General features: G+C 39.6%; 1 protein-coding gene across 1 annotated transcript in view; it reads right to left on the bottom strand.

Moving 5' to 3' along the window:
• LOC140945430 (uncharacterized) overlaps positions 1–27,202 on the bottom strand; it is a 106,440-nt gene that overhangs the window by 47,051 nt on the left and 32,187 nt on the right. Inside the window, exons 9-14 of the mRNA XM_073394455.1 lie at positions 19,442–19,712; positions 17,263–17,771; positions 16,839–16,907; positions 14,361–15,042; positions 13,497–13,750; positions 11,186–11,981 (exon numbers count right to left, since the gene is read on the bottom strand). Coding sequence (XP_073250556.1) covers positions 11,186–11,981; positions 13,497–13,750; positions 14,361–15,042; positions 16,839–16,907; positions 17,263–17,771; positions 19,442–19,712 — 2,581 coding nt within the window. The remainder of the gene's footprint in view (positions 1–11,185; positions 11,982–13,496; positions 13,751–14,360; positions 15,043–16,838; positions 16,908–17,262; positions 17,772–19,441; positions 19,713–27,202) is intronic.

The following is a 27,202-nucleotide window of genomic DNA, read 5'->3' as shown; positions in this document are numbered from 1 at the left end:
AAACAAAACTATAAAAACAGCTCACTTGTTAAAAAGATAATTACAAAATGATTTTAGCGATGTCATCAAATCAGAGACCGTTACTCTGAATAAGAATTGGCCCGGAAAATCTGTAACGGAAGGAGGGTTGAGACGCTGATTCCTGCATATCTGTGATTAATCTGTTGAGAAAGAAAAATTTTTGGTGCTATGTAAATAATATAATCCACACAACATAAGAGACTAACAACATTTATAGATACAGTGATTACTTCTTACTTTTAGTTAACCAAATATCGTCCTATACAATAATGAGAACTATATGCTGGAGGAGGAGGGGATAACACACTTATTATCGAAAAAAGGCTTGGAATTATACCCTTTCGAGATAAAGTTTGGCGAAGAAGCTAGTACAATGTCATTTAGGCCATCCAAATAAAATGTTTCGTTTCCCATCGCCCGACTGATCCATTTTTTTCGAAAAGTAAAAAAAAAAATTCCAGATTCACTAGTCAAGGAAGCAAGTACTTTAATTTACAAGCACACGATCGTGTTTTACTCACAACAATTGGTATGATTTGATGTCCTTGTCTTTAATTAACATCGATACTACGTTTTTTAAAGGCTGTTTACACATTTGGTAGTCGGAAAGACCACGTTTTCGAGGCTTGAAGGTTATCATTAGATCTCATCGACCGTAGCTCCTTTCTCCTCTTATGAAATTTACACAAGGTAGAACTGTTTTCTGCTTTTATATCACACTTAGATGATATTTTAAGCTGGAAATGTTCACGAAAGTGTAAATCTCTTCATTAAAAAAAAACAAAACAAATTTAGTATGAAGGGCAGTAGGATTTGAACGCACAACTCAGAAGACCCAGTATACCACACTAACCACTAGACAACTGCGGATTTGTTGGATAATGAGGAAATAAGTTAACTACATATTGCATCAACCCCAACTCAAAAATGAGAACCTCACCAGTTTCGAAACAGTGCTTAACCCTAATCAGTAAAGGCAGTGCTTAACCCTAATTGGTAAGTCAGTAAAGGCAGTGCTTAACCCTAATCAGTAAAGGCAGTGCTTAACCCTAATTAGTAAGTCAGTAAAGGCAGTGCTTAACCCTAATTAGTAAGTCAGTAAAGGCAGTGCTTAACCCTAATTAGTAAGAGGGAAAACTACGTTGTGTAAATTACATACGGTGGGGCTAAGGTCGATGGGATCTGATGATAGCCTTTTCGAGTTGACTTTGTAACCAGGCTTTTCTTACTTAGCAGCCCGGTCTCCTCTGGAACCCAGACCCCCTTCAAGTGTTCATATTTCTTTTTTTTCTTTTGCCCGACCGACCGACCGACCGACCGACCGACCGACCGACCCACCATCACAATAGTCGGGGCAATGGGAAACAAAACATTTTATTGGGATGGCCTTAATCATTTAGCCGGGACAGCCAGCACAGTTCAAAGCAACTTAGCAGCAATAAACTACGTAAAACCAGCGTTGATGAAGACCATCCCAAAATGTAACTTTTACTGGACCAGGTTAACTTGGTCACCACTTTTCCTAGACTTTCTAAAAGTCCGTTATTTTTTTTCCTTGTTGGTTATGCCATTTTCAAGGACGCGAAAGAAGTCGACCTCGAGACTTCGTCACTCGCTCGGTCGCGGCGCGACTTCATGCACTGAAGCTCGCTAAGCTGAGTGTAAAAACGTATGAGAGGTCGACTTGTAGCAAGTCTACACTTTTCCTTACTGTAGCCATAACTTGCTCCGAGATGTATTTATGGTATAATGCATAAAAAGAATCGTATGGGGTTTTTCCCGAGCTATACGGCTGCGACACAGTAATAAAGTTTTCTGTCTATATTCTAATTGGCAGGTGTTTCCTAATATATATCGTTGAAATACAATAGAGCGTTTGCTACCTGAAAGCTCTTAAAGCCGTTACAGCTCATTACGAGATTAAAAAAAACCAGCTGTTCAATGTTTGGCCAGCTTTAAGTACATCTTAAGTGGAAGATCCGTGCCGAGTCAGTTACATTTTTTGAACGTACTCCTGCTCTCAAACCTATAACTATTCACATGCCATTAGGGATTAAGTAATGATATGCAAATGAGTATGTATAATAGGAAACACTGGCATGCGTTGTCCCATTCACTTCACTTTGTCTGACAGGAAGGGCGATTGGCGGAGACCCACCCACCCTCCCCAGCGAGAAAGTCGGGTTCCAGATTACCTATTCATGTATTCAGTTCAGTCTGTCTTGGGCTTGTCCCAGGTCAGATTGATTCTCCATACCTTATTATAATGTCATGAATAACAATACCCAGGGATGAATATTATACTATTGTCAAAGCTGTTTAGACACCCTACGTTTTGTCAGAGTTTTGTTTATTGTCGACTAATAAAGACTTGGAAAACAAATACTTAACTATGTATTGGTGTAAGGTTAAAGCAGTAAAAATAAGTGAAATATTCCAGCAACGAGTAAATCGTTGTAGTACTCACGTGTCTCCTTATAGTGGGGCCAGTGTTGAAAAACGACGGGATCACTGAGGATATGAGCAGTAAGGGAGGCGGCCATTAAACTCGCGAACGATTTCCAACGATCAGTACCGGATTTTCTGCAATCTGCGTAGTCCGAAATGCCTTTAATAATAATCCAAGGAACGTCCAAGGCGTGAGCTGCTGCATAAAGACCTAAAACGGAATAAAGTCAATAACGTCAGTAATTTATGTAGTGTGGACGCATAGACGTAAATTCGAGGAAGTATACTTTTCCTGGCCAAGAGCAGAGCCAGGCATGTTCAACGTTCAAAGGGCTGATGTTGAGGACATTGCCTTACACCTTACGGGTTCACGTTCTCCAATAAAATAGGGATAGGAGATTCTATAAAGTATGGGGTGGTCTAAGCGACTTAAAGTTTACTGAGACGTTGCATAGCAATGGTAGAATCCTCTTTCTGTTGTATGAGTGACCGACCCTGGTATTAGTCCGCTGAAAAAAGAACCCGCAAAACTGACAGATGTACGCTTATTTATAGTCTCTGTTTACGTAAACGACTTTGAGGCATCCATTTTCTCTCCTTGCCAGTTAAAGGCATAAATCAGAGAAAATAACTGACATTTCGCAAAAGAACACATTACCCTACTTCCTGCAAAATTTCTAAAACCTGTTATTATTGGTCTACATAACAGGCGTAACTTACCCGAGCATTAGAAGAGAGAGAATCAATTTCGTCCTTGTCTCTCGTGTTTCACGTTTGGCTACGAGCCTTCCCAACGTTTTGTAAATAGATTAGTGTTTTAATACGACCTCTTACGATAATTTCGTATATAGAGATACGCATATTTTTAACATTTAAATTCTTTTTATACCTCTTTGTTACTCATCTGAACTTTTTAATCCGTTTTCCTGAAACATTAGATGTATTTTTATCTGATGACCAATAAAGACACACTAAGTCTACCGTGTGGCACTCGGGTTGGAAAGCCTGTCATGCAGACCTCCACGTTTATCACAATTGACCACTCCAGAAAATACCATAACATACCATAATGCTCTTTGTTTGTCACCCATAAGCATTGTCTGCATTGTCTTCAATTTTTCTTGGGAGTTAAAATGGCCCCCAGAGAAACTGAAAACAATGCTTATGCAAACTTTTGGGGTGACAAACAAAGAGCATTATGGTATGTTATGGTATTTTCTGAAGTTGTCAATATGCTTACCTTGCCCTTCCAATTCCATGGCAATTGCATGTGGAAATCGCTTGATGAGTGTCTCGCAGCATTCATTGTTATCAATTACACCTGGAACACTCAGAAGATCGCCACGGTGTATTTTCACCTTTAATGCCTTGGGATCTTTTAAAGGTGCTTTCCAACCATCTCCAGCGTTAGGGATCAGCTTCAAAAGAAGGGATTTCAACGGAACTTTGTCGCCGACTTCATCACTGGATGGAACACAGGTTATTAACATCTCTGAAATAGCCACGTCGCCGAGTTTGACTTCACTTGATTTTAAGCTGTGGCAGATACCCACTAGAAACACCGCTTTGGGCATCAAGACTCTGACAGCTGCCGATACAGAAACTGCAGAACCTCCAGCAGTGATCGAACCCTTGTAGCACTTCATTACAGCCATTTTAACCTTCATTTCACCTCTTCCCAGTTCCCCGAAGTATACGAAACCAAGTTCTTTGCAGTAACTTCTACAAAAACTGGAATTCAGATACGAAAGGCAGGCTAGAAATTCACAGTCCTCTACCGTTAGTAACAAAATGTCAGTTGGAATTCGGCCGTCATCCCATGGTACCCCTGTTTCAGGAAGATCCTCAGTCTTTAGCAGATGTAAAGTTACCTCTGATGGGTTGCTTGCAGGATCTATGAGCAAAATAATGCTAATCAACCTGTGGAGTTATAATTAAAAATAATAATAACAGATAATACCAAACAATCAAGAAAGAAACATCTCTGTGGGTAAATACGTAAGAACTAAATACTGTTGATATCTCATTACAGAAAACAACTAATCCGCCTTTTTTTAAAAGGTTCTCTCTCCATGGATAATCCATGCTCTCTCTTAATTATGAAAATCAATCAATAGCTTTAAAAACACTTTGTCTACATTTCCTTGTTACCATCGACTTCTATTTTAGTAAGAGGTCTCTGACTGATCAAGACATGTGACTATACTGGAATGATCAAGGCGTCCTATCTATATAATTGTAGTTCATCTAGTGGTTGTTCTTGTTAGCCACTATTTACTAAGCGACTTCCAGTCTCATATTTAACTAATGAGGAAAACGGTTGTTAAAAATATACCTTAAGGTGGCTCGACTGGATTTTTTGGGGTTGATACCTCCCAACTTGGAGCATTAACTACGTCGGCATGAGTAAAGATATGGAAAAAAGGTTACCACAACTGAGTCGCCATGGCAACGTAATGACGCCATTACGTTTTTCATTTATCTTTGTGTTTCTCTGTTCCAGGAGTTTTATGAAGAAATCAGTTTAGGGAGTATGTACCTGCTATAATTGCCTCCATTGTGGCATAGTTTGAACAAATTCTATGAGAGCGTTTTCGAAATATTTTGAAATGTAGTTTTAAGAATAATAAAAACAGTGAAATAGCATGCTAGCCACACAATTCGCTAATTCGATGCAAATTCTATCTTTTTGCTAAATGTGCACGTGTATATGAAAGTTGAAAACAATGCCAGTGAATAATGAGGACGCTCACTTGTAAACACAAAATCTGGGGGGAAAATTGGCTACCTTTGAGGCCCTATTTAAGGGCCTTCCCTGCTTTCAATGTTCTTAAAACTTGCAGGGAATATTTCTTGACAATTGATCTCGGGATTGTCGAATTTATAAAGCAATTTATCGAGCGGTTTTTGGAAAAATGCGAAATTTTTAGCCATGGACCAAATTACGTCCAAAAACTGTATCAAAAGCAGCTAAATGCAAATTAACAAAATTCTTCTTACTCGCGATCGCCCAGAGCAATTCCCTCTTTTTTCGTATGCAGTTTTCAATGGAATCAAACCACTAAGAGATGAAGCCTCGTTCCCAAAGCTTATCATTTTCTTAAAATATTAGCGAATTGTGTAGGTAGCATGCTATTTCACTGTTTTTATTATTCTTAAAACTACTTTTCAAAATATTTCGAAAACGCTCTCATAGAATTTGTTGAAACTTTGCCATAATGGAGGCAATAATAGCAGGTACATGCTCCCTGAAGCGATTTCTTCAAAAAACTCCTGGGACAGAGAAACACAAAGATAAATGAAAAACGTAATGGAGTCATTACGTTGCCATGGCGACTCCGATTGCAATAAAACCCAGATCATAAGAAATTTTCATCTTTATATAATACAGTTGTGGTAACCTTTTTTCCATATCTTTACGCATGCCGACGTAGTTAATGCTCAAAGTTGGGAGGTATCAACCCCAAAAAATCCAGTCGAGCCACCTTAATTAAAACGGCAGGTACTAAACTAGGCGAATGTGGCGAGTTGGATAAAATTTGCTAAATTACCTTCAATATAAATAAGTAAAAGTTTTGCATTCATTAATACTGGCCCCTGCCCTGCTGCCCTTCATCCCAATGAATAGCTCTTTATGGCCTGTGTCTAATACCACTCAGGACCTGTTTACATGGAGGTGGGGGACCCCATGTAGGTGAGGTAAGCCGCTTAGGTGGGGTAACTCGCCTGTCCATATAATCACCCATTTTAATTTGAACTAGGCTGCGAAAACATCCGTTTCTCCACCCTCTTCGCCGCTGGGCACGTTTCGCGCCGAGGAACGTCTGCGACTCAGCGACAGAAATTCCATACTGATGACGCAAATCAATGTTTACTTGATAAATCTGGTAGTCATGGGGTTCCAAATGTAAATTTATTCAATTTTAGGTTTCTCCTGGTCGATTTGGGTAAAGCGTTGTGTTCATCTGCGAACGAACTCCAGCAAAACTCGAATGCTTTTTCTGGAGAAGACTATATTCCACAAATATTGACTGTTTGTTAGAGATTCATTGCGTTTACATTTGACCTTTGTGGCCTTTTGTCTTTTGTCTGTCATTCGTAAACAATAGTTAAAACAATGTAACTACTCCGTCGACCAATCAGGGCTTCTGACCGGATTCTGGACATATTTTACGTCATCAGTATGGAATGTCCGTCGCTGAGTCGCAGACGTTCCTCCGCGCGAAACGTCCCCAGAGGCGAAGAGCGAGGAGAAACGGATGTTTTAGCAGGCTAAATTTGATCACGTTTACATGATAGGTGGAGTGACCCGCCACATGTTAACTCAAGTACTTGGGGTCCCCACCTCCATGAAAAAGGCCCTAACATAGTTGTTCAACTATTTCTCGATTTTATGGTGGTATGAAACAATCGAGAAATAGTAATAAAGGAACAGGGGAAGTGAGTCTTTCTGGAGGTACCGTCATCACAAAAGAAACAAGGATCCGAACAATAGAGTTCCCCTGGGGCATTTATTGTTTGGTTGTGGTGTTTCTTTTGTTGTACTTGTTCTATGACTCGGTACCTACAGAAGGAACTGGGGAAATAGGGCGTTTTCACTCACGTGGCCAGCATCTATGCAAATCTATTGGAAAAAAGGAAGCGTTTACATAAGAAAAGAGTTCAACTCCCACAGAATTGTTTTGGAACACCAACATGGCCACCGTCTTATTGTTTTGGAACACCAATATGACCGCTAGGACCTCATGTGAAAACGCTCTATAGGGGTGATAGCAGAGGACGAGTTCATTCTTGCTAATGGCTCAGTAGAATGCCAGCAAGTTGGAGCGCAGAATTTATTGCACCTGTCTAAAAACTGCTTAAGATAACGGTTGGAAAATCTTTCTAAAAACGAAGGTACGATTATTGCCGAAATAACATGAAAAATCCCCAAGGTAGGCCAGAAATTTCAACTATCAAGCCTGGAAAAAACACCCAAACTTAATTTGCTAAGGCAAGATTAGAAAATCTTAAATTAAAGTGAAATAAGACAACCTAACCTCTTTTAGGCGGAACAAGACTAACATAGTGAAGCTCGTGCACGTGACCCAGCACAAGTCGGTTGCCAACAGTAACATCATACTCTGGGCAAATCATTACGTCACCGTGATGCGGCAGACTGCTGATCACGCGGATGCACTTTGTAAAACAGTTTGCCGCAGCGTGAAGAATCACGTGATCACCCCATGTACCATCTGCCATCATGCCTGTAAGGTAGGTATTCCAAGATGAATATCCGTCAACAAAGTGGAAGAGCTGTGTTCCATCCGGCTTTAAGAAAAAAATACATTGTATTAACTAAAAAAAAAGCCCAACGGTTTTGTTAATAATATCTTATTACTTTCTCTACTCCAAAATTCAATGGTTAACGTTTCAAACTGACTTTGACTTCCAGACTCGTTGAGTAATCGCCGATATTAATCTCTGTATTTTTTTCAAGGGGTGAAGAAAACTTTTGGTTTGGGAGCCTTGAGAGACAGTTTTAGTAGTTTAGTAGGCACCGCTTGCTTCAATTTTGGAACAAGAATATCATAAAAAAAGAGGGCGCGAATACATAAATACTGATGACGTCACGACAAGCATCTCATTAAGATTACGTCATCGTTGGAAAAAGAATAGCGATAAAAGTGACAAGAAAAATTTAGTGAACAAAATTATCCATCCCAGTCTATTTTGTTTAGGATGCCCTTATTTCCTTCGTCGACATGACTCAACCAATAGAGGCTTTTCTTATTTTAGTCAACAAATCAAAAACTACGACATAATAATGGCAGTTTCATATAAATTGCTTAGTTAATATACTTGTCGACCCAAGATTTTGAACAATCATCACTTTTTTAGAAATTAGTAAAGGATTGGACCTCAGGGCGGAGCCTCCCCGTTTAAAACTTTGGTGAGTACCCCAACACCTGGGGGTTACGCAACCTTAAATAACTAGAATTAAGAAGACTAAAAAAACACTATAAGTTACTTATACAAATAAACTAACCAGTGTAGGGTTGTCCTTCAGATATTGTACAATGGTTCCCCTTAACTGTGAGTGGGAGAGTTTAATTTCTTTTACGTGGTCAAGCTGCTCGGAAAGTGCAAAAAACATGCAGTTTCCCTTTCCTTGATTGTCAGAAATAACCAGGCCATTTTCAAGCGCCTTCCTCTTCAAATTCTCCGATAACTCAGTTTTGCCGGTCTCTTCCCATACCTCCAGTTGCCTCTTTCGAAGATCACTGAACATGAGCTTCTCTGGTAGTTCTGTTATTAAGAGACGGATAACTTAATCAGTATTATTTCCTTTGATTACGTCTGAAGTTTTCGGGCTGATTAAAAAAGCGATACATGCTAACTGAAGCCCAGTTGGATATAGTCTGTTATACTAATAGGCTCTTAGTTAGTGGGGACTTGGAGCGAACAGAAGAGCGATGCTTGTCGACATTTATAACTGAGAGCCTGGAACAGTATGCCTGGTTCTTGTAACACTGCTTCCTTCCAAAGCACAAAAAAGTCTGTCAATGCTCATGAAAGTTTATTTATATTTTTTAACCATGGTTTTCCGCTTAGTCCAAAATTCTTAATTGATTTCCTTTTTTGTCTTTTAAATGTTTTAACGTAAGAGTGGATTCTTTTACAACATACGCCCATTTACCCGTTGGAATTGTTTATTGTTTTTTAACTTCAAAATAATAAAAAAAAACTAATTCCCCTAACTTTGAAAGTGGATGGGAAACTATGTGGAGGACGTGAAGGTATATATGTACAACAAAACAGTTGCCATTCAGCCTCCCCCTAAGCAGACTATATGCAGAATAATTACAACAATTTTAGGTATCACGGTCTATCAAAATCCTGAACTATGAATTTTCTGAAGGCTTCGTATTGGCCGATTATAACAACGTATTCATAACAGCCATAGAAGAAGAACAATAAAAATCCAAGGAAAAATTAGCGAGGGCAGTGTACACACTCGGCTGAGGGGCGGAGACCCAACAACAATAGGGCCATTTATACGAGGAAAAATAAGACGCGTCTTACATAAGACGCGAACTGTACCATTTATACGAGCATGTCTTATCTAATAAGACGCGTCTAAGCTAAACCGCGTCCTATTTTAGACGAAATGGCCGTTTATACGGAAAGTTTGCGTCTTATTTTAGACGAGTCTTATTTTTCCTCGTATAAATGGCCCTAATGTTTCCAAATACGTCAGAAGTGTGTTGAATGGTTTTCTCTATGCTTAAGAAGACTATGTGGTTAATTTAAAGCAGAGCTGCCCTAAAAACTATTTATCTCTTCGGACGTCTTAGGGGAACTTCGGTCTCCTCGGAAGTTTTAGGTGACTTTTTCGTCTCATCCGAAGTTGTTAGCTATCCTGATGGGTCCGCTCGAAAGTTCGAGAACATAACCGTACTTCTTGGTTGTCGTCATTTTATATATAAGGCTTCAACCTTGACGTTTTGTCTCTATACAGAAATTTTCAATAGACCTTTGTTTTCACAATAATTACAATATCTCCGTAGTAAAATGTGAAAAAACACAACCTCTGTCAGAATATCGTGAGTAAGTTGGTAGGAAAACGGCACGGATATCTAGAAATTTTTAGCCTTCCTCGAGCTTAAGAAATTCCTAGGCAATATTTGCTCCTTCAAACAAAGAATTTTAATTTTGAAAAAAAAGAAAAGGGCTTGGGTGCCCCTGATTTGGGACCACTTGAAGAAAATGGTGCTGCCCCAGCAAAGAGCAAGGTAAATATCGGGCTTAACTCTTAGTTCTCTAACACCTTTGTCTAAAAAGCCACGTCTCCGAATTTAACCTTTTGTTCGATCAGTGTCAGCCGATGTTGAAGAAAATAAAACTTTATCACTTCTGAAACTTATCCACTGCCCAAGTAGATACAGTCGAACCTCTGTAATACGGACACCGAAGGGACAGAGCAAAGTGTCCGTATTGGAGAGGTGTCCGTATAAAAGAGGTTACTACGATGACGTCACTTTTATCACTCCACTTACAGTTTTAAGTGTTCAGTAGCTAAAACCAGGCTTACACTCGTCTTTAAACTGCATTTCAAGTTATTAATTCACAGTACAAAGACACTGTCTTTCCTTAGCATACAACACTGTACATATCAGATGTACAGTCGTAGACAAGTCACTGTTGTAAGACGAAACGAGCTATGTACAGCGCAATGTTGCATGTAAAAAGTTGTAACGTAAAGCACAATTCTGAAAGCGTCTTTCTCTATTTTTGCATGTGCAGTAAACAATAACTAGATTACAAAATGTAATTAAAAAAGATCTTTATGCGATCTGTAGTTATTCAAGCCTTAAAAAAGTCGGTTATGTTCCTCTGTACATCTTTTGCAAATTAATTGTTTGGTATACAGCGACTGCACTTGCATAGCTCATCAGCCAGACAGGATTCACCCTGTGCAGATTCATCTGACCGGGATTCGGGATTCACCTGATCACCGCAGTGTCCGTAATAAAGAGGTTAAGTTTATATGAATTTACTCTCTGGGGCCGAGTTTAAGTGTCCGTTGTCCGTATTAGAGGGAGTCCGTATTATAGAGGGGTTTTTTAAAGAAAATATATGAGAATTTTGTCGGGATACTGCAAACTGTACGTAATATAGAGGTGTCCGTATTAGAGAGGTGTCCGTACCGAGAGGTTAGACTGTATGTAGTTACCTTTGAAAGAGAACCATTTCTTCAGTCCAGGTAGTGTCGGGGTCTCATAACTTTTTTGGCACTGGCTAGGTGTCCCTCCTTCCAGAATGTTTAGAAGGCACAGACAGTCCTCGTGAGTACAACAGACCTGACCGTGGTTAGAACACCCTTCCCTCTCTTGCATACATTCAGGACATGCGATACTGAAGTCATACGACAGGTTATTCCAACAGGGCAGCGCCCGTATTAGTGACTGCATTGCCTCTTCCAAAAACTCTCGCACAGCTACCGCCACGTCGTTAGTTTCAGGAATTGGTGCTTTGTTTGCTTCAAGATAGTCTTGCTTTTTTTGCTTCTTTAAGATGATCTTTATGACTCTTTTCTTGCACAGAAGGATTAACTGATGAAAGGGCTCCTTCTCAATAAAAAACCGAGATGCTCCATCGAAAAAATGTGGCTTCTGCTTGAATCCACTCTCAGAACACCATCTTGTTAATCGTGACACAAGCTGACAGAAAAGACCGCGAGGGACAAACCCTCCCAAAAAGCGTAGGTACAGTGGGCACGGATCTGAAGTCGATGGCTCCATTTGACAAATGGGTCCAGGTGGCGTCTTAAGTTGACAGGGTACAAAGTACATTTTATCTTTGGGTGAGGGGGCAAACTGGGCAATCAATCCGAACTGCTCCATCATGTTCAGTATATCTTCCTTGACACTGTCTTCCTCACAAAACTTGGAAAATACGTAATCAACAAGTTCTATTTTGAGAGCACCTGTTGCTTCCATTTCCGTCCACAGTTTAGAATGCTTTGGGTCCTACCAATAACGAATAGACCGAATTAAAGTTATTAAAATAAAAAACATGATAAAGAATCCTTTAAAATTAAAGAATCTTTATTTCTCTTTTGGCCCCAAGAGCATAAAAGCTATTGGCTGCGCTTAGCACTCACTGAATTTGAAGACATTTGCATAAAAAGTCGCCATCCCACCTGGACAAAAAAGGAAAACTATTCAATACTATGTTTTCAATTTTAACTGAAACTAAGTTGTTCCTTTCAATCAGTTTCATCAATAAATCTTGTCGGCGCGGCTACTTGAAGAACTCGTGGGGCTCCGGAAGAGGTCTCTCTCCATGCTCTCATTTTTTTCCCCCCCGTGAGAGACCTTGCTATCAGGGAACTTAAGATAATACTTTAAAATATTTCCTAAAGTGATCTATTCTTAACATCGAAGCGCGATCATACTGGTCATGAAATTAAGGTGCTCTGAAATGGGTACAGATGCATCTTATTATGTCCTTGCTTTGTATTAAAAAAAAAAAAAAAAAACTTTTAAAGCAGTAGATTCACCTAGCAACCTTTGTGGCATTACAGGTGTTTAAAGTATGGGATCCCTAATGAAAGGGTTCCTAAGTCTCCACTGAAGCAATGGGTAAGAGAGAAGGGAGGGAGGGTGTGTGTAAATGGGAGTGTTATAGACATAAAAACAACTAATAATGGATAAAACATAAGTATTTAATTGTCAGAAATAGTACCGATATTGAGCGACCAACAAACTGCAATGCAGCTACGTCCAACACAAATATACGGTGCAAAATAAAATGTTTCAGGTTAGAAAAAGCAATATATCTTAAAATTATTATATTGCTGTCATAGATTGTAATAGTTCAGAGGCTGAAGCTCCTTGAATTGGAAAAGGTAAAAAGGTAAAATTGGTCCGTCCTAAAAATATTAAGGATGGAATAAACCGCATTTAGCTTCCGAAGCCCTCGACACGTGGCTTAGTCGCTTGAGTTTCGGTCAATAGCTCAAACCTACAACAAGGCGTCGCTCAAATTTCCAAAAAAGCGTTATATGAACATTTTGCCTGTTTTTACCTTACTAATATCCGTCGGCAGGTTCCTATTCATGTTTCCGTTCTTTTTTCTTTAAAATCATAACCCATTATGCAACAATCGTTCAACAAGTTAAACTCGCCCCAACCCCCACCCCTTTAGTTAGTGTACCACGGTGGGGGTAGGGAATTGCTTGAACTTCAGGGCCCAGTTGTTCGAAGATCGATTAGCGCTTAACCCGGGGTTAAATTAAACACGGGTTTCTTTTTCTGGCGTCCAAAAGCATTTTCTCGGGTAATTTTCTCTGTTATTTTTAGAGCTTCCAATCATCAACTTGCAGACAAAAAAAATTAAAACTGAAATGCTTTTTAAGCTTTCAAATCTGAATTCAAATCTCGCACTAACCCTGGGTTATCTTAACCCAGCTTTGAACAACTCGCCCAGAGGGTTAAACTAAACAAGGCTATGATTATGGACTTGAAGTTTTTTCTCCTTACCATGTCATTAAAGGAACGAATGGTGATGAGCTGTTTAAAAACCTCAATAAGCCATTGAGCTTGAAGTACTATGGTGTTACGATGTCTGACAATCATGCCGAGGTCATGATAGAAATCCAACATAGTGTCAGCTTCATGCTCTTTTTCAATGAAACACACTTCCTGCACAATCTCCTGAAGTTCTTCGAGGTTTAAATAGTGCACTCTTTTGGAAACCAGAGTTTGAACAACTTTCTCGAAGTTGAACCACCTGAAAAGCAAATATAGACATACAGCATAAAGTTATTGTTTAAGCCACAACTTAGGCGTTTGTGACAAAATCCAGGCCAATATAACAGGCCAAATAAGGTAGGAAGCCTATTAAGCGCATAAAGCCAAAATGAGGTTATAGATTTTGAAGTCTGGGTTAACATAAAACATACTACGGAAAGCAGGGTAGGGTATTCCTTACTTTAGAAAATGACGTAACCTGAGCGGAGGAAAGGAGTGGATAAACCATACTGTAAGACGGAGAATAAAAATGTCCTGTTTAAAAATACCTCAGGGGGTGTTATTTCCGAATAAATGGCAAAAAAGATTTCATCGGAACACAAATTCGGTTTGGATGAGAGTTTCATCTCAAAAGTTTCCTGAATCTGTTGCATAAGAACTCATTTAAAATTACTTTTGTTAGGAAAGGGGCCTAAAAGGGAAACCGCAGTATCCGGCGAAAAAAAAACTTTCGGAACAAGGAAGAGAAGCAAATGCAAACTTGACCCACTTATGGCGTCAACCGTATAATATGATCCTGGATAGCGCTATCCACCTTTTAAACAACTAGGGCCTGACCCGCAGTTACCAATTCAGCGTTTCTCTTTCAACTTACTGGTATCTCCTCACCCATGTATGGCTCCTGCCCCAAAACTTCAAACAATCGCTCCTTAAGTGCGACAACTCTCTCATCAGATGATCCTTGCGTATCATCGACGTAGAAGAAAGGGCGAATCACGTGACATGCGAAGTCCTTCCCAAATATCTCCCTCTGAATCTGCGATTCAATCTCCTTGATATCCTGATGTGGTTTATCCGCATGCGTTCCCACAATGAATACTGGAGGGCGAACATAGGGCAGATCATCCACTGGTGTTTTCCCTTCATTCACTTCTGGCTGTAATATATGCATATTACTGATGGAAACTAGCCACGACAATAAATGTTCCATATTCGTTTCCTTATTTGGATTAGTGAGATGAACTTCCCAAATTCCTTGTCGGAAACATGGCTGAGCAGTTTCCTTTAATCCTTTGCTGAGATCATACACCAACATATAAACTGCTCGTGTCGATAAAAAAACTGGGTACGACGCGTAGTAAAGATGTTGACCAGCGAAGTCCCAGAGATCAACGGTGATGTCATGTTCAGTTGATGTGGCATCACTCTGAAGATTTAAACCTTTCAGAAGTTCAACAAGATGATCTGTAAATTCCTTCGGAGGCAAAGTGGGGTCGATGTTTAATTCAGTTGGGACGTCCGTTTTTGTATCTTCTTTGTCTTTGCCGGATGTGCCCTAAAAAATTGTTTAAAGCGTTTAATAAACTGGTTCACAAGCTCCTTTTCCAAATGCATTAAAATATGTATGTTGGAGAGTTATGCAAGGGCCTGTCTTTCCATTCAATGTAGGTCCTTCAGAAAAAGAGGACCTTCCATACACGACTGATTTCAACATCGATATCTGCATGGTGGGACAACCTGTACTGTAACTGTATTCTCACGCGCACTTTTTCCTGATAGAAGCGATCCTACCAGTTTTTATACATGACTATGTAATTCGAGGTACTGCAATTCTAGTAGAGGGATCGCCCGAGATAAAACGAGCACTGGAAATCCTAAATGAGGGTCACACAATCTAGTCTCATTAATAGAACTGAAATATATGTACAGAACATCTTGAAAAAGAATATGGAGAATGTATTTATAACCTGCAGATCACGGACTATTGACAAGCAGGGAGGGCAACCCTGGTGCAAGGCATACCCAAGAAATGGGGTCAGAAAACTGCTCTCTGTGGCGTAGGCTAAGCGGAACCCAGCTTAATTTCAATTTCTTTTGTTGGCCGACTTTTATCAACGGCAAACACCTACTTTCTGTATATCAACACTACCCTTCTTTTCTTAAACCAATTAACATAATAAATCAGTATAAATAGAACCACGTTGTAAGCTAGTCTAGTGACTTGAGACTTCAATTGAGAGGCCTTGAGTTCAGCTGTACAACCCGACGTGTTGCGTGAAGTCATCATTTCAGTTTAAATCCTCAAAACCTGAAAGTCTTACAGTACGCTGCAACAGCTTGGAGAAGAAATAAACTGTTGTTACACCTGTTCCAGTCTCATCTTTGCACCTTCAAAATCTGTGACCTTACACCTAAAACAAAACGCTGTTTAAAGCTAGTTGAGCCGTTTCCAGGTCACCACCTGACAAAAAAAAAACAAAACTACCCGGAAAATTGTTAACCAGTTGAGCACTACGTTGGCTTTGGTTCGTCAAGCACAATAACAGCTTCGAACGTTCTTACACGCACTGAAGGCAAAAAGCGACAACGCCTCCTCATCTTTTGCTTCCTCTCCTCTACGTGTCTTCCCCTTTCCTTCCCCCGTCTTTTTTCCCTTTGCTGGGAATTGACTAGGCTTCATTTCGGTATTAAGTATAAGTATTGTAAAGAAAGTACGAAAGGGTAGTGGAACAAGATATTCATTGGAATTCAACGGTTAACTGTATTGTCTGTTATTGTTGTTGTGTTTCTCTTGCCCATTTGACTGAAACGTGTTTGTTCGAGTATGGTTTGAAAGATCTCTTTCTCCTGCACAAGTTAGGTACCACAGTTGTCTATGACCGTTAAAACGGATGACGTCACAAGTGGTATGAGGGACGTGGATCTAACCAGGCGGTTACGGGCGCTTCATGTGTGAACGGTTTAAAAGCAAACAGACAGTTTTCCCTGGTAGGCGAGTGTTTTTTTTCTAGCAGAGCGTTAATACCCTGAAGCTAGGGCGCCTGTTTCGCCCTTATGTACTGACGCGTTAGACGAACGTCTTGATAAAAGGAAGCCTTATAACAAAGTTAAACCTTCTCCAGAATAGTAGAAACAAGTTCTCCTGTCTAGAAAATCGCATAAAAACAAAAACTGGATCTGCAAAAGCACCAAAATTTCTTTTTTTCCTCTTGCACTTTCTAAAGACTTATCTCAGTGACGTTATTTTCCTATAGATTCTCGAAAGGCTAGTGAAATGTAAAACTAAAACCCAACTTATCTGAATCTTTACATTATTAGTAAGGCTACAACCAAAGAAACTCTTTAACTGACCTGATTCATTTGTGAGTTTACCACTGCTTGCTTTAACACCTGAGGTTCTCCAGGGGCGTCAAAACCAAACTACAAGGTTAGTAAATATAATAAATCAAAACAAAAGTACTTTTATAACTGTATATTTGCTTTTTTTATTTGCACATATAAAAGATGCAATAATAATCCAGAACCGGGGTTAGTCCACAGTAGCTAATTTGCACTTGCCAGCGAATTTTGATTATTTGGTATGTTAGCCTCCTCCGCAAGCTTCACAGTCCTGTTTCAGATACCGAGCGTGAGAGTGGGGAGTGAACGGTGAGGGAACCGTTACAATAGGAGTTGCCTGCGGAGGAGGCTAGTGGTATGTTACGGTACGAGAAATTCTATTTCAATGCTTTTATTGTTTGTTTGTTTCAATTTGGGTTGCTTTTCGATCACCTACCTGACCCATTTCTGTATGTTTGTTTGCGTCTAGAAGTCGATCCACCTTTGCTTCTTCTTCTTCTTCTTCTTCTTCTTCTTCTTCTTCTTCTTCTTCTTCGTCGTCGTCGTCGTCCTTGTCCTCGTCATCTTCGTCTATATTGTTGTCCTCATAATCGTTTTCTTCACCTTCTCCTTTTTCGTCCTCATCTTTTTGGATATTTCTAGCCGCCATCTTTGCAAGATCGGAAGCGTACTGAGACACTCCTAGCTTTTCATCCGTGCGTTTCCAGTTCTTTACTTGATCGACATAAACTTCGAATTTGGATGGGTCAACTTCAATTCCCTCTGTACTGTCTTCGTCAGGGTCAAATGGCAGACCTAAGAAGGATTTCTTCAAACTTGTCTTTCCAGCTCGATCTTGACCAATCAGCATGATTCGGGCTCGGTACACATTCACTTTTCCTATCTTCAAAGCATTTTCATACGCAATCTGGGCTTTTGGTCCTCGTGCTATGATCTCGCTTGGAACTAAAACGATAACACATTTTCAATTCATTTTCAGTCAAAGAGATAAAAAATTTCCATATCCCCTACGTTTTTATCTGGATTCGTTCGGATGGGTTGACACAGTGACGTCATAACGAGAAAAGGCTTAGCCAAATATAAAAGAAAGGAGGATAAAGCGGTGTTCAGAGACGTATTCTTGCCATCCCATTCGATTCAATATCGAATTTTCCCAAACAAATAATCTACAGATCTGCGAGCAAAATTCCTGAAAGGAACTGAACAACTCTAAAGGAAGGCAACTAAACTAAATAAATAGAAAAATATGTAGATAAAATATGGAAAGGGGGTTGAGCGGAATATGACAAATATCGTGCAAGGGGAAATTTCTCGAGAAGTCTATTGCAAACAACCTCCAGTATTAGTATTACTATTAGTAATAGTATAAGTATTAGTGTTAGTATTAGTATTAATATCAGTATTAGAATTAATATCAGTATTAGTATTAAAATCAATTGACAGTTGCACACAAAGGGGTATTTTAAGTGGCAAAAAAGAGAACCTTAGGTTACGCCTTTTGTCAGGAATATTTCTCAAAAATGTTCAACTGAAAGCATTCCTTTCTATTTTTTCCCCGAAGAAGGTTTCCCTTCTTTCCGTCATTTTTATCCCTGTGCGCCCTCCCTAGGAGCTTATTTTAGTAATTAGCAAAGGTTTAAGGTGGCTCCGTCATTTATACAGGCGCATTGAGCTATGACGAACTTTTCGTAATAATGGATGACCACCGCACAGGTGGAAAGCTTGGTTCCGTAATTAAAACTAGGGGGCCTTTTGACTCAGACACGGATATTCTTAACCAGCTACCGATTGCAACTTAATGGAAGGAAAGCTTTCCAAAGGACCTTTTAGTCCTGGTTCGATATCCTTCAATGACAACACAATCGTAAGAAATTTCTATCCAAGAAATTTCATTCTTTGAAGCTTTTCAAAGATTTGCCGCCAACTTGAAGGAAATTTGCATGTGATCATCTTTTATTTAATAGCACAAAACGAGTCCACTTCCCTACACAAATAGCTGTTGTTTAGATTAATTTGCAAGTCAGACAAATGTTATTACATGACTAATCCCAAAGGTACGCCATAACTTTCATCCGCCTGACATCCACAAAAAAATGCCAAACTTAAGTTGCTGTAGCCTGTGCCACTGACGAAACTAAACTCTGACTAGGTCCGTCTGCGAAACAGCGCCGAAATCCTTGCTGTGTACCAGGATTTGAGTACGCGCCATGATTGGTCTGTTAAAAAAGCCATTGTCGATTTGCCAATCAGGTTGAAGGGAAATACGAGAAGCATTTCCGCGGGTAATTTGTTGACTACTGTATAACCTCCACCCACTGCAAACGCTCTGTGGTAGTAACCAACTCGAAAGCTTGGCTCCTTTGCCTGCTACACAATTTTTTCCTTTGTTATGTTTAATTCAATGTTTAGTTAGCTCTGTTTTTACTTCTTTTTTTCTTATTGTTGTTGTATTACAACTGAATAAGTGTTTTAAAACAAATGAACTTGAACTTGAACTTGTCCAGAACAAGGATATCGGCCCTGCTTCGCAGACGTTACTAACCGAGGTTAAATGACGTCTGCGACGCAGGCTAAACTTATAAATCTTATGTCATAGTTACATTAGACAACCTAACCTCTTTTACGTGGAATAAGACTAACATAGTGAAGCTCGTGCACGTGACCCAGCACAAGTCGGTTGCTACCAATAACATCATACTCTGGGCAGATCATAACGTCATGGCGATGCGGCAGACTGCTAATCACGTGAATGCATGTTTTAAAGCAGTTTGCCGCGCCCTGTAGAATCACGTGATCACCCCATGTACCATCTGTCATCATGCTTGTGAGGTAGGCATTCCAAGAAGAATGACCATCAACAAAGTGGAAGAGCTCTGTTCCATCCGCCTGCAGAAGAAGAAAGTACTGTACTTACTGGACAGAATTCAAGAGCTGAATGTAAGTACTTTCGTCTTACAGTTTTCAAATGCTCTTACTCAGGAAACTGCGCCTTCAGCTCTCTCGACCACAGACATCGTTAGTAGTCGCACTCTAAGAGAGGTGTCCGCCGTATAAGGTTTCAAAGAAAGTAAATAAAGAATGATGAGAACCAACTCAAAATCTCCCTTAGCCTGTTCCAGGTGTTTAGACAGAGGGGAAGGCACAAAGAGAGGTGAGCCATTCTTCACTATCTGAACACCTGGAACAGGCTACATATCATCTACGGGAAGTATCCGTTAAGAAAGAGTTGAATGTAAGTACTTAGGTCTTACAGTTTTCGAGTCTGCAATTATTAATTGATGTCTCGGCAAAGCCACTGACGCAGACCTTTATAGATAGCTACTAATTAGTGGTGTGAAATCATTTTATCACTTTAAAAAACAGCTGGCTTCTCGACTGTTAACAAAGACAAAAAATAAGTCTTTCAGGGCCTTTTACATGCAAAAAAAGATACGAGTTGTTCAGTTGTTGTTCCAGTAAATAGTCATACTCAGTTCAAACAAAGGTTATGTAGTGGACATTTCATAATTAGCAACATATCGTACTGATGAGAATTTCAAATATGGCGCCCATTACTGCCGATAATACCATTGTTAAGGGACTTGTCAGAAATTAGCAGGGGGGGAAGGGGGGGGGGTGGAAAACGGGGGAGGGTCAGAGTTTTTTGAGCCCTCCAAAAGGGAGGGTTATGAAAAAAAATGACAGGAAAAGAGGGAGGTCACAAAAAAATAAGCCACCACGATCTTGAAGGGATGCTTCAATATTATGTTTTACGAGAATACAAACCATATATGAAAATCATGACATGCAATTCTGATTTCCTGGCATGCTGATCATTATTTTCCTTGTGTAGAAGGGCAACTTCTCCTACTTGATTGTGGTTGATAAGGTTTTAATGTACCCATTTCTATAGCATGCTGTTTTGTGACATGCCCCCGTTTGGAGCATCACTTGAAGTGATCTCCACTGAAAAAACATTCAGAAGTCTAACTTTTTTTCGCGAAAATTATTCGTCTTTGATTCTTATAGTCGTGAAAGAATTTCATCCGATTAATTCAAGTCGTTATTACTCCCTCAGTTGTTGAGAGGAGAAAACGACTCGAAGCAATCGGATGGATTTCAGGCTACGTGAAAGAGAAACTGTCATAATCCCTGTTTGCCAACAGAAGAAACATTTGCATGTCCATCGTAGGTCAGTTTCAGTACAAAATGGCTTTTTTGAAAGTACTGAATTATTTTCCTTGTACCACTGCATAAGAATTCGGACTCAGGGGAGGGTCCTAGAATTTTAGGACGCTTTCCAGGGGAGGGTCAGGACATTTTAATCCCTTACCTAGGGAGGGTCATTTTATTTTCATCGCTTAACTGAAAATCTCCACCTCCCCTCCCCCCTGCTAATTTCTGACAAGTCCCTAATAACATAGTAGTCTTCCAAAAGACAGATTTCAGTCTAGAACGAGAGGTAGTGCCACATTATTTTTTAAAATACCAGTAAACGTTTCCACGCCAGATCAAAAATCTGTACCCAGTATGGCTACCAGCATTATCTAGTACCAGTAAAACTCATACTGGTTTCAGATTTTGTCTTTTGCCTTATTAATGACGTGGGAGGAACTGGAGTGGATTTTCCCAAAATTACGTATGCAATATATCATTATTATACAAACCCGTAAAACTTAACATTTCAATGGCAGTCAGCTATTGGGGAAAATTCGAGAACGGGTCCTATGAGGTAAATTTTCACATAAAAGTATGGAAATCTAGTACCACTGAAACATAACTACCAATTAAAAAAAATAAGCTGGGGGGACGTAAAAAGCAAGCCCTGTGCTAAAACATTTTTAGATCAAGGTTAACGCCTTTCAAGACAGGTAGGAAGGAAATCATTTAAGTTATATTTACCACAGTGACAGAAGCAAAAGGAAGAAGTTGAAAGTTATGTTCTGGTGTGAACCAAAAGATGAAACAAAAGCAGATTCTGTAAGTCGTTTACTAAACTAGAACTTTGTCACCATGGTTCATTCACAGGTCTGTTTTTCAAACGATCGCAAAAGAAGCTTGTTGGCCGCCAAGTCAGAAGGAAAAATACTTCCCATCCATCTTTCCGAGAGAAGCACAATAGCTAGCCATAGTACTGGCTGTGCTATATTTAACAATTATTCTTTGAAATCGAGGTGAATAGTGGTCCTAAAGCCACTATTCACCGACATTGAAAAGAATAATTGTTTTAGTATATACACACGAAGTGATCTCAACAAAATCAGAGAGGAAACTATTAAAAAGTACGATTTGATTGACAGATCAGGTCAGCTAGACACGCGACAATTTAAAAATAGATCTTTGTAGAATTTTCAAACATGGCAATTCACAAGCTTATCACTTCGCAATCAACAGCGTAATGACTTCAATGGAACCGCTAAAAGTTTGAATTGTTTCCTTACCTGAGAAGAAAAGAATAGCTTTGTTGTTTTCTGTTGACTCGCCAAGTTTATAGCCGAAAAGGTTTGCTGTGTCGTTCTTCGCATGAAGTGCTGACAAAAATGGCGATTCGGTTAGGAAACGCTGAGTTAGGAAACGTTGTTGTTAGGAAACGCTGAGTTCACAAAACGGCCTCTCCTAGGCGAATAAACGGGAGTTGTAAACAATCCATCGACCACAAAACTCAACAACAGTAAATGGAAAAACGCCGTTTTGAATCCTTCGAAGTCTTTTCTTGGCTGAAAAAAAGTCAACCCTAGGATTTTGTCGACTTTTAAAAGATCTTTCTCTAAGAAAATGGGGAAAAAAACGACCTCACACATTACCCACTCGCTAGGAGGTGAATATTGTTGAATAGTCCGAGATAGCGAACCGATCAGATTGCTTAAATTACCAAGATCACTGAGTGTGTATATACTAATTATTAGTATATACACACTCAGTGATCTTGGTGATTTAAGCGTTTTTCCATTTACTGTTGTTGAGTTTTGTGGTCGATGGATTGTTTACAACTCCCGTTTATTCGCCTAGAAGACGCCGTTCTGTAAACTCAGCGTTTCCTAACAAGAAAAATTTGGCCCAACAACGAAGTTTATTTATGACAAACAAATTTGAAAGCAAATGTTTGCAGAAATTTTACGTTTCAAGTAAACACGAGAAAGAATGCTACATGAAGACGACGTCTTACCTCGAGGAACCGAATCGCCATTTCTGTCAGCACTTCATGCGAAGAACGACACAACAAACCTTTTCGGCTATAAACCTTGCGAGTCAACAGAAAACAACGAAGCTCTTCTTTTCTTCTCAGGTAAGGAAACAATGCAAACTTTTAGCGGTTCCATTGAAGTTTGCGAAGTGATAAGCTTGTGAATTGCCATGTTTGAAAATTCTACAAAGATCTATTTTTAAACTGTCGCGTGTCTAGCTGACCTGATCTGTCAATCAAATCGTACTTTTTAATAGTTTCCTCGCTGATTTTGTTGAGATCACTTCGTGTGTATATACTAAAGCAATTATTCTTTTCAATATCGGTGAATAGTGGCTTTAGGAATATTTACCTCGCCACTTCGTGGCTCGGTAAATATTTTGCCACTATTCACCTCGATTTCAAAGAATAATTGTTAATTATTGCTTGGGGTAACACTCATGAGTGAACTCTCGAACCTCTTTTCATACTACAAAAGAAAACTATACGCATAATTACTTTTTCTAATCTTGATTGTCACTCTGCTCCTCCATTTAACCACTCAAGTATTGGATAAGGCACCGGTTAGTTCCCTTTTTGTGGATTTAATTAACTTTTTGAGTGAAATAAATTAACGCCGATGACGTCATGCATCTCATTAAGATAGGATGATGTCATAGTTTATTTTCAGTTGGCAAAGAGCAAGTGACGTCAGAATACCCAAGGGTTTGACGTCATAAAAATATTGTTGAGATGATAATATATAAATAGAAAAGTGATATCATGTCCTACTTGGTCATGATGATGTCATATTTATTCCGGTAAGATTTTTATTTTTACCTGCCATTTTTTTCTATCGTTCCCAAACACATAAAATGCCCCTTCCTTACCAAGCAAATCATTCTCGACATTCAAAAGGCCGAAAAAGGGGTGAGGCGAATGCGAAATTGTACTGATTTTTCGGGCAAAACATGATAACGAGGTCAAAGCGAAGCGAAAAGAAAAACTGCCTGTCAAGCAACAATGTCAATCTTTGTTTACTTGACTCTGTAGAAAGTATTGTACAGGGTATAAAATTCTACAGAAAGCAACAAGTGGTTCTAAAGTAAACCTTTACTCTTTTGGTTCTCAAATAAACTCCATTCTAGTACCTAACAAGAACGCTCTAAGTAGCGTTGAGTCTCGCTTGTTTGTAGATAAGATAAGAAGTGAGGAGGCGAATAGAGCGCGAGCGTTCGTCACTCGGGGAGGGGGGGGGGGGCGCTCCGCATATAAAAGGGCTTGGGATGCTCGTCGTCTTGCTTAGGCCGGGGTGTAAATTTCGGATTTTGGTCTCACTTACGGCGTTCTGGGCAAAACGGTATTATATTTAGCCGTGAAGGTCTTGTTTAGGGTTGCATGTGAAAAAATATAAAAATACGTGTATTGTCTGAGTTTTCAGTAACATAGTCTCTCAGGCGTCAAAAAAGCTTGGGCTACGCCTGGAACGATCTCTTGTAGGGGTTTAATTCAAAATTTCCGACGAGCATCCCCTTGCCTTTCATATGCAGAGTCGTCCTCCCCAGGGGTTCGTCATAATTCCTCAGAGTCACCGCCAGCAAGTGAAAAAGTTGAATTATGATTTCAATCTACTGCACAGGGTCCAGAGGAGTTGCCTGTGAATAAATACATTAATTATTTTAAGTCGCACCTCGAAAAATGTTTATACCTGTCGCTTAGCACGATTAATTAGCCCAATGGGATCTTTATGAATCTACTGTAAAGGATTTCTTTGCTTTTTACCTGATCCAGATAGACTTTATTGTTCGCCATTCTGAAAATCAATAACCGCAAGCTATATTCTCGTTGGTGCACAGCAGGTCGTCCGAAGGGTGACGGAAGAGAAGCGCGAAGTGGCGAGTAAAGAAAAGGATAAGGGAGGATACTTGTACCACGTGACTTAGTTCGTTGTGAGCCGCATCTCTCGGTGACGGAAGTGAATGAGACTGGAAACGCAAAAGCAACAGACCGCTGCTAATTCGAGAATCAAAACATCAGCTGCAGAGGGAGTTTCAAAGATCTTAGAGATCTATGCGAAGGCAACAGAGTTTTAAGTGAAGTAAAGATCTTTCAAGACTGAAGATTTGTTGTGTACATGCCAACAGTCTTCGATGTCTTTAAGCAGGTTTCGCTTGTGTAAAGGCTTCCCACTTCCCAGTCGCAAAACGAACAGCCAAAGACGCAAGAGGTAACATTGTTGGACCCACCGAAGAATGGCTCAGTCGTGATGATATTACAGTTGCCTTGTACCTCCGCTCTACTCATTATTACGTTTTATTGCAACAGTACACACTACCTGTAAATCACTACCCGTAATAATTTAAGACTTTCCAAACAAAACTAATGAGTTGGGCTTAACGTGATACAGCATTACACAAAAACATTACATTCATGGACTAAAGAAAATCGCTTAGTTATTCAGATCCAGAAGATACTTTGGAGAAAATTGGAACCCTCATTCAGCCGTAATAAAAAGCTTCACCATCATGCCTCAAAATAGTCTGCTACACAGCCGTTTTTAATGTCGTCACGCAACGCTCTTCCCCGCTAATAGCCACAGTAAGTCGATATGTGTGTGATGATCTCTCAGTGTGTAACATGCGGGTAAAATAACATTTACTCAGTGAAAATGTAGAACCTTCCAGAGCATAATCTATCCAGCAGACGAAAAAAACTTTATTGGAACGAGCAGCATTTTGGCATGAGGTAAAAGTCGTGTAGGTTTACCATCTCCTTTTATTGCTCTGATCTTGAACACTTTTACCTTACTACGTCATTTCCGTCATCATCTGTTGCGGTGGACAGCAAGTGGACAGCAAACGGAAGTGCTGTCTCGAAGCCGTAAATTTCGGTCGCCGAAAATGAATTTGAATTCTTTTTTTATGCCGTTTTCCTACAGTATTTCGCAAGTACATAAGAATTCTAGATCAGGTTAGTCAAATCAGGCAATTTCATTGAATTTCATTTGAGATTCAAAGATTCCAAAATCGGCCCAAGATTTGTTTCCTCGACATTTATCATCGCCTGTACAATAATATTAATGATGTACGAAATATCAAGTTGTTCGTTACAATTTAGTATCCAGCATCATGAAAAAAAGGAAAAGAATCAGGCTGTTGAACACGAGAGGTAAATTAACGACGATTTGCGTGTTGTTCTTTACCTCATCATCGAAGTTCTGCTCATGAACATTCTTCCTTGTTTCAAAATCTGATGTATTCACTTCTTTCAAAGTTATCAACGCTTTCAAACGACAGAATTCGTAGAACGAACCATTCCGAAAACGCTCGACATCTTTTAGTGTGGGTCTACCACGAATGGTGTGTGGATTTGTAAGCGACATCACCGTATAATCCATTAATCTTTCCAAGTTTTTCGTCTCAAAACATAACATTCGGACAATTGCGCGTTGTTTTTCGAAGCGTTCACTGAGATTGAGAGCATCGTGTCGATTTTCATCCCCAGATTCTGTGCTACCATGACCCGGAACACGTCTTTACAAAACTATTCTTTCTATCACGTTTAGCTGTATTTACTTTTTCGCACGTGATCGTGAAGGTCAGAACCAAATTACCATAAGATCAGAGAGAGTTTACAGTTTTACTTTTTGTTATGTCTGTTTTGCACTTACGATTTTATCGGTTTACTATGTCATAAGCATGAAACGTAACCTGTTTTAACGCAAAAGACAAAGTCTGATTTCTTGCATGGAAGAAAAGCACTTAAAAGTGATAAACATTGCGCGTTATTCCAGTCATCCCCCAAAATAAACCACATGCTCATCACGAGACTCATTTCCATGCAATGAAAGTCGTCACGATTCTTATCCCCAGTTTCCACGGTCTTCGCTAGGAACGCGTGGCCTTCAAACTAGGTCCCACCGAAAAAAAAAAACCGAACTGCATTTTAAGATTCTCGCTTTGCTAAAGCAAGCGAGACTAATGAGTGAAACGTCTATTAAAAAAATAGGAATAAGCGATGCGATCACCCGGCAACACGAGAAACGTTCCATTTCTTCTATTTATCTTTAAAACAATCGGATACATAAACAAAACACACACACATACAGAAAGTAGCGCTGAAAACCCTTTATTTAAATTTTAACTGACTATAAATTACAAAACCATTTTCTCCGTTCTATCTCGAGGAAACGACTAACTATTGAAGTCTCAGCCCTTGGAGAGTTTACTGTCTT

The sequence above is a fragment of the Porites lutea genome, chromosome 8 (genome assembly GCF_958299795.1).
Source record: "Porites lutea chromosome 8, jaPorLute2.1, whole genome shotgun sequence".
Classification (NCBI taxonomy): Eukaryota; Metazoa; Cnidaria; class Anthozoa; order Scleractinia; family Poritidae; genus Porites; species Porites lutea.
The sequence above is the reverse complement of the archived record's forward strand: the minus strand, read 5'-3'. Positions and strand labels throughout refer to the sequence as shown.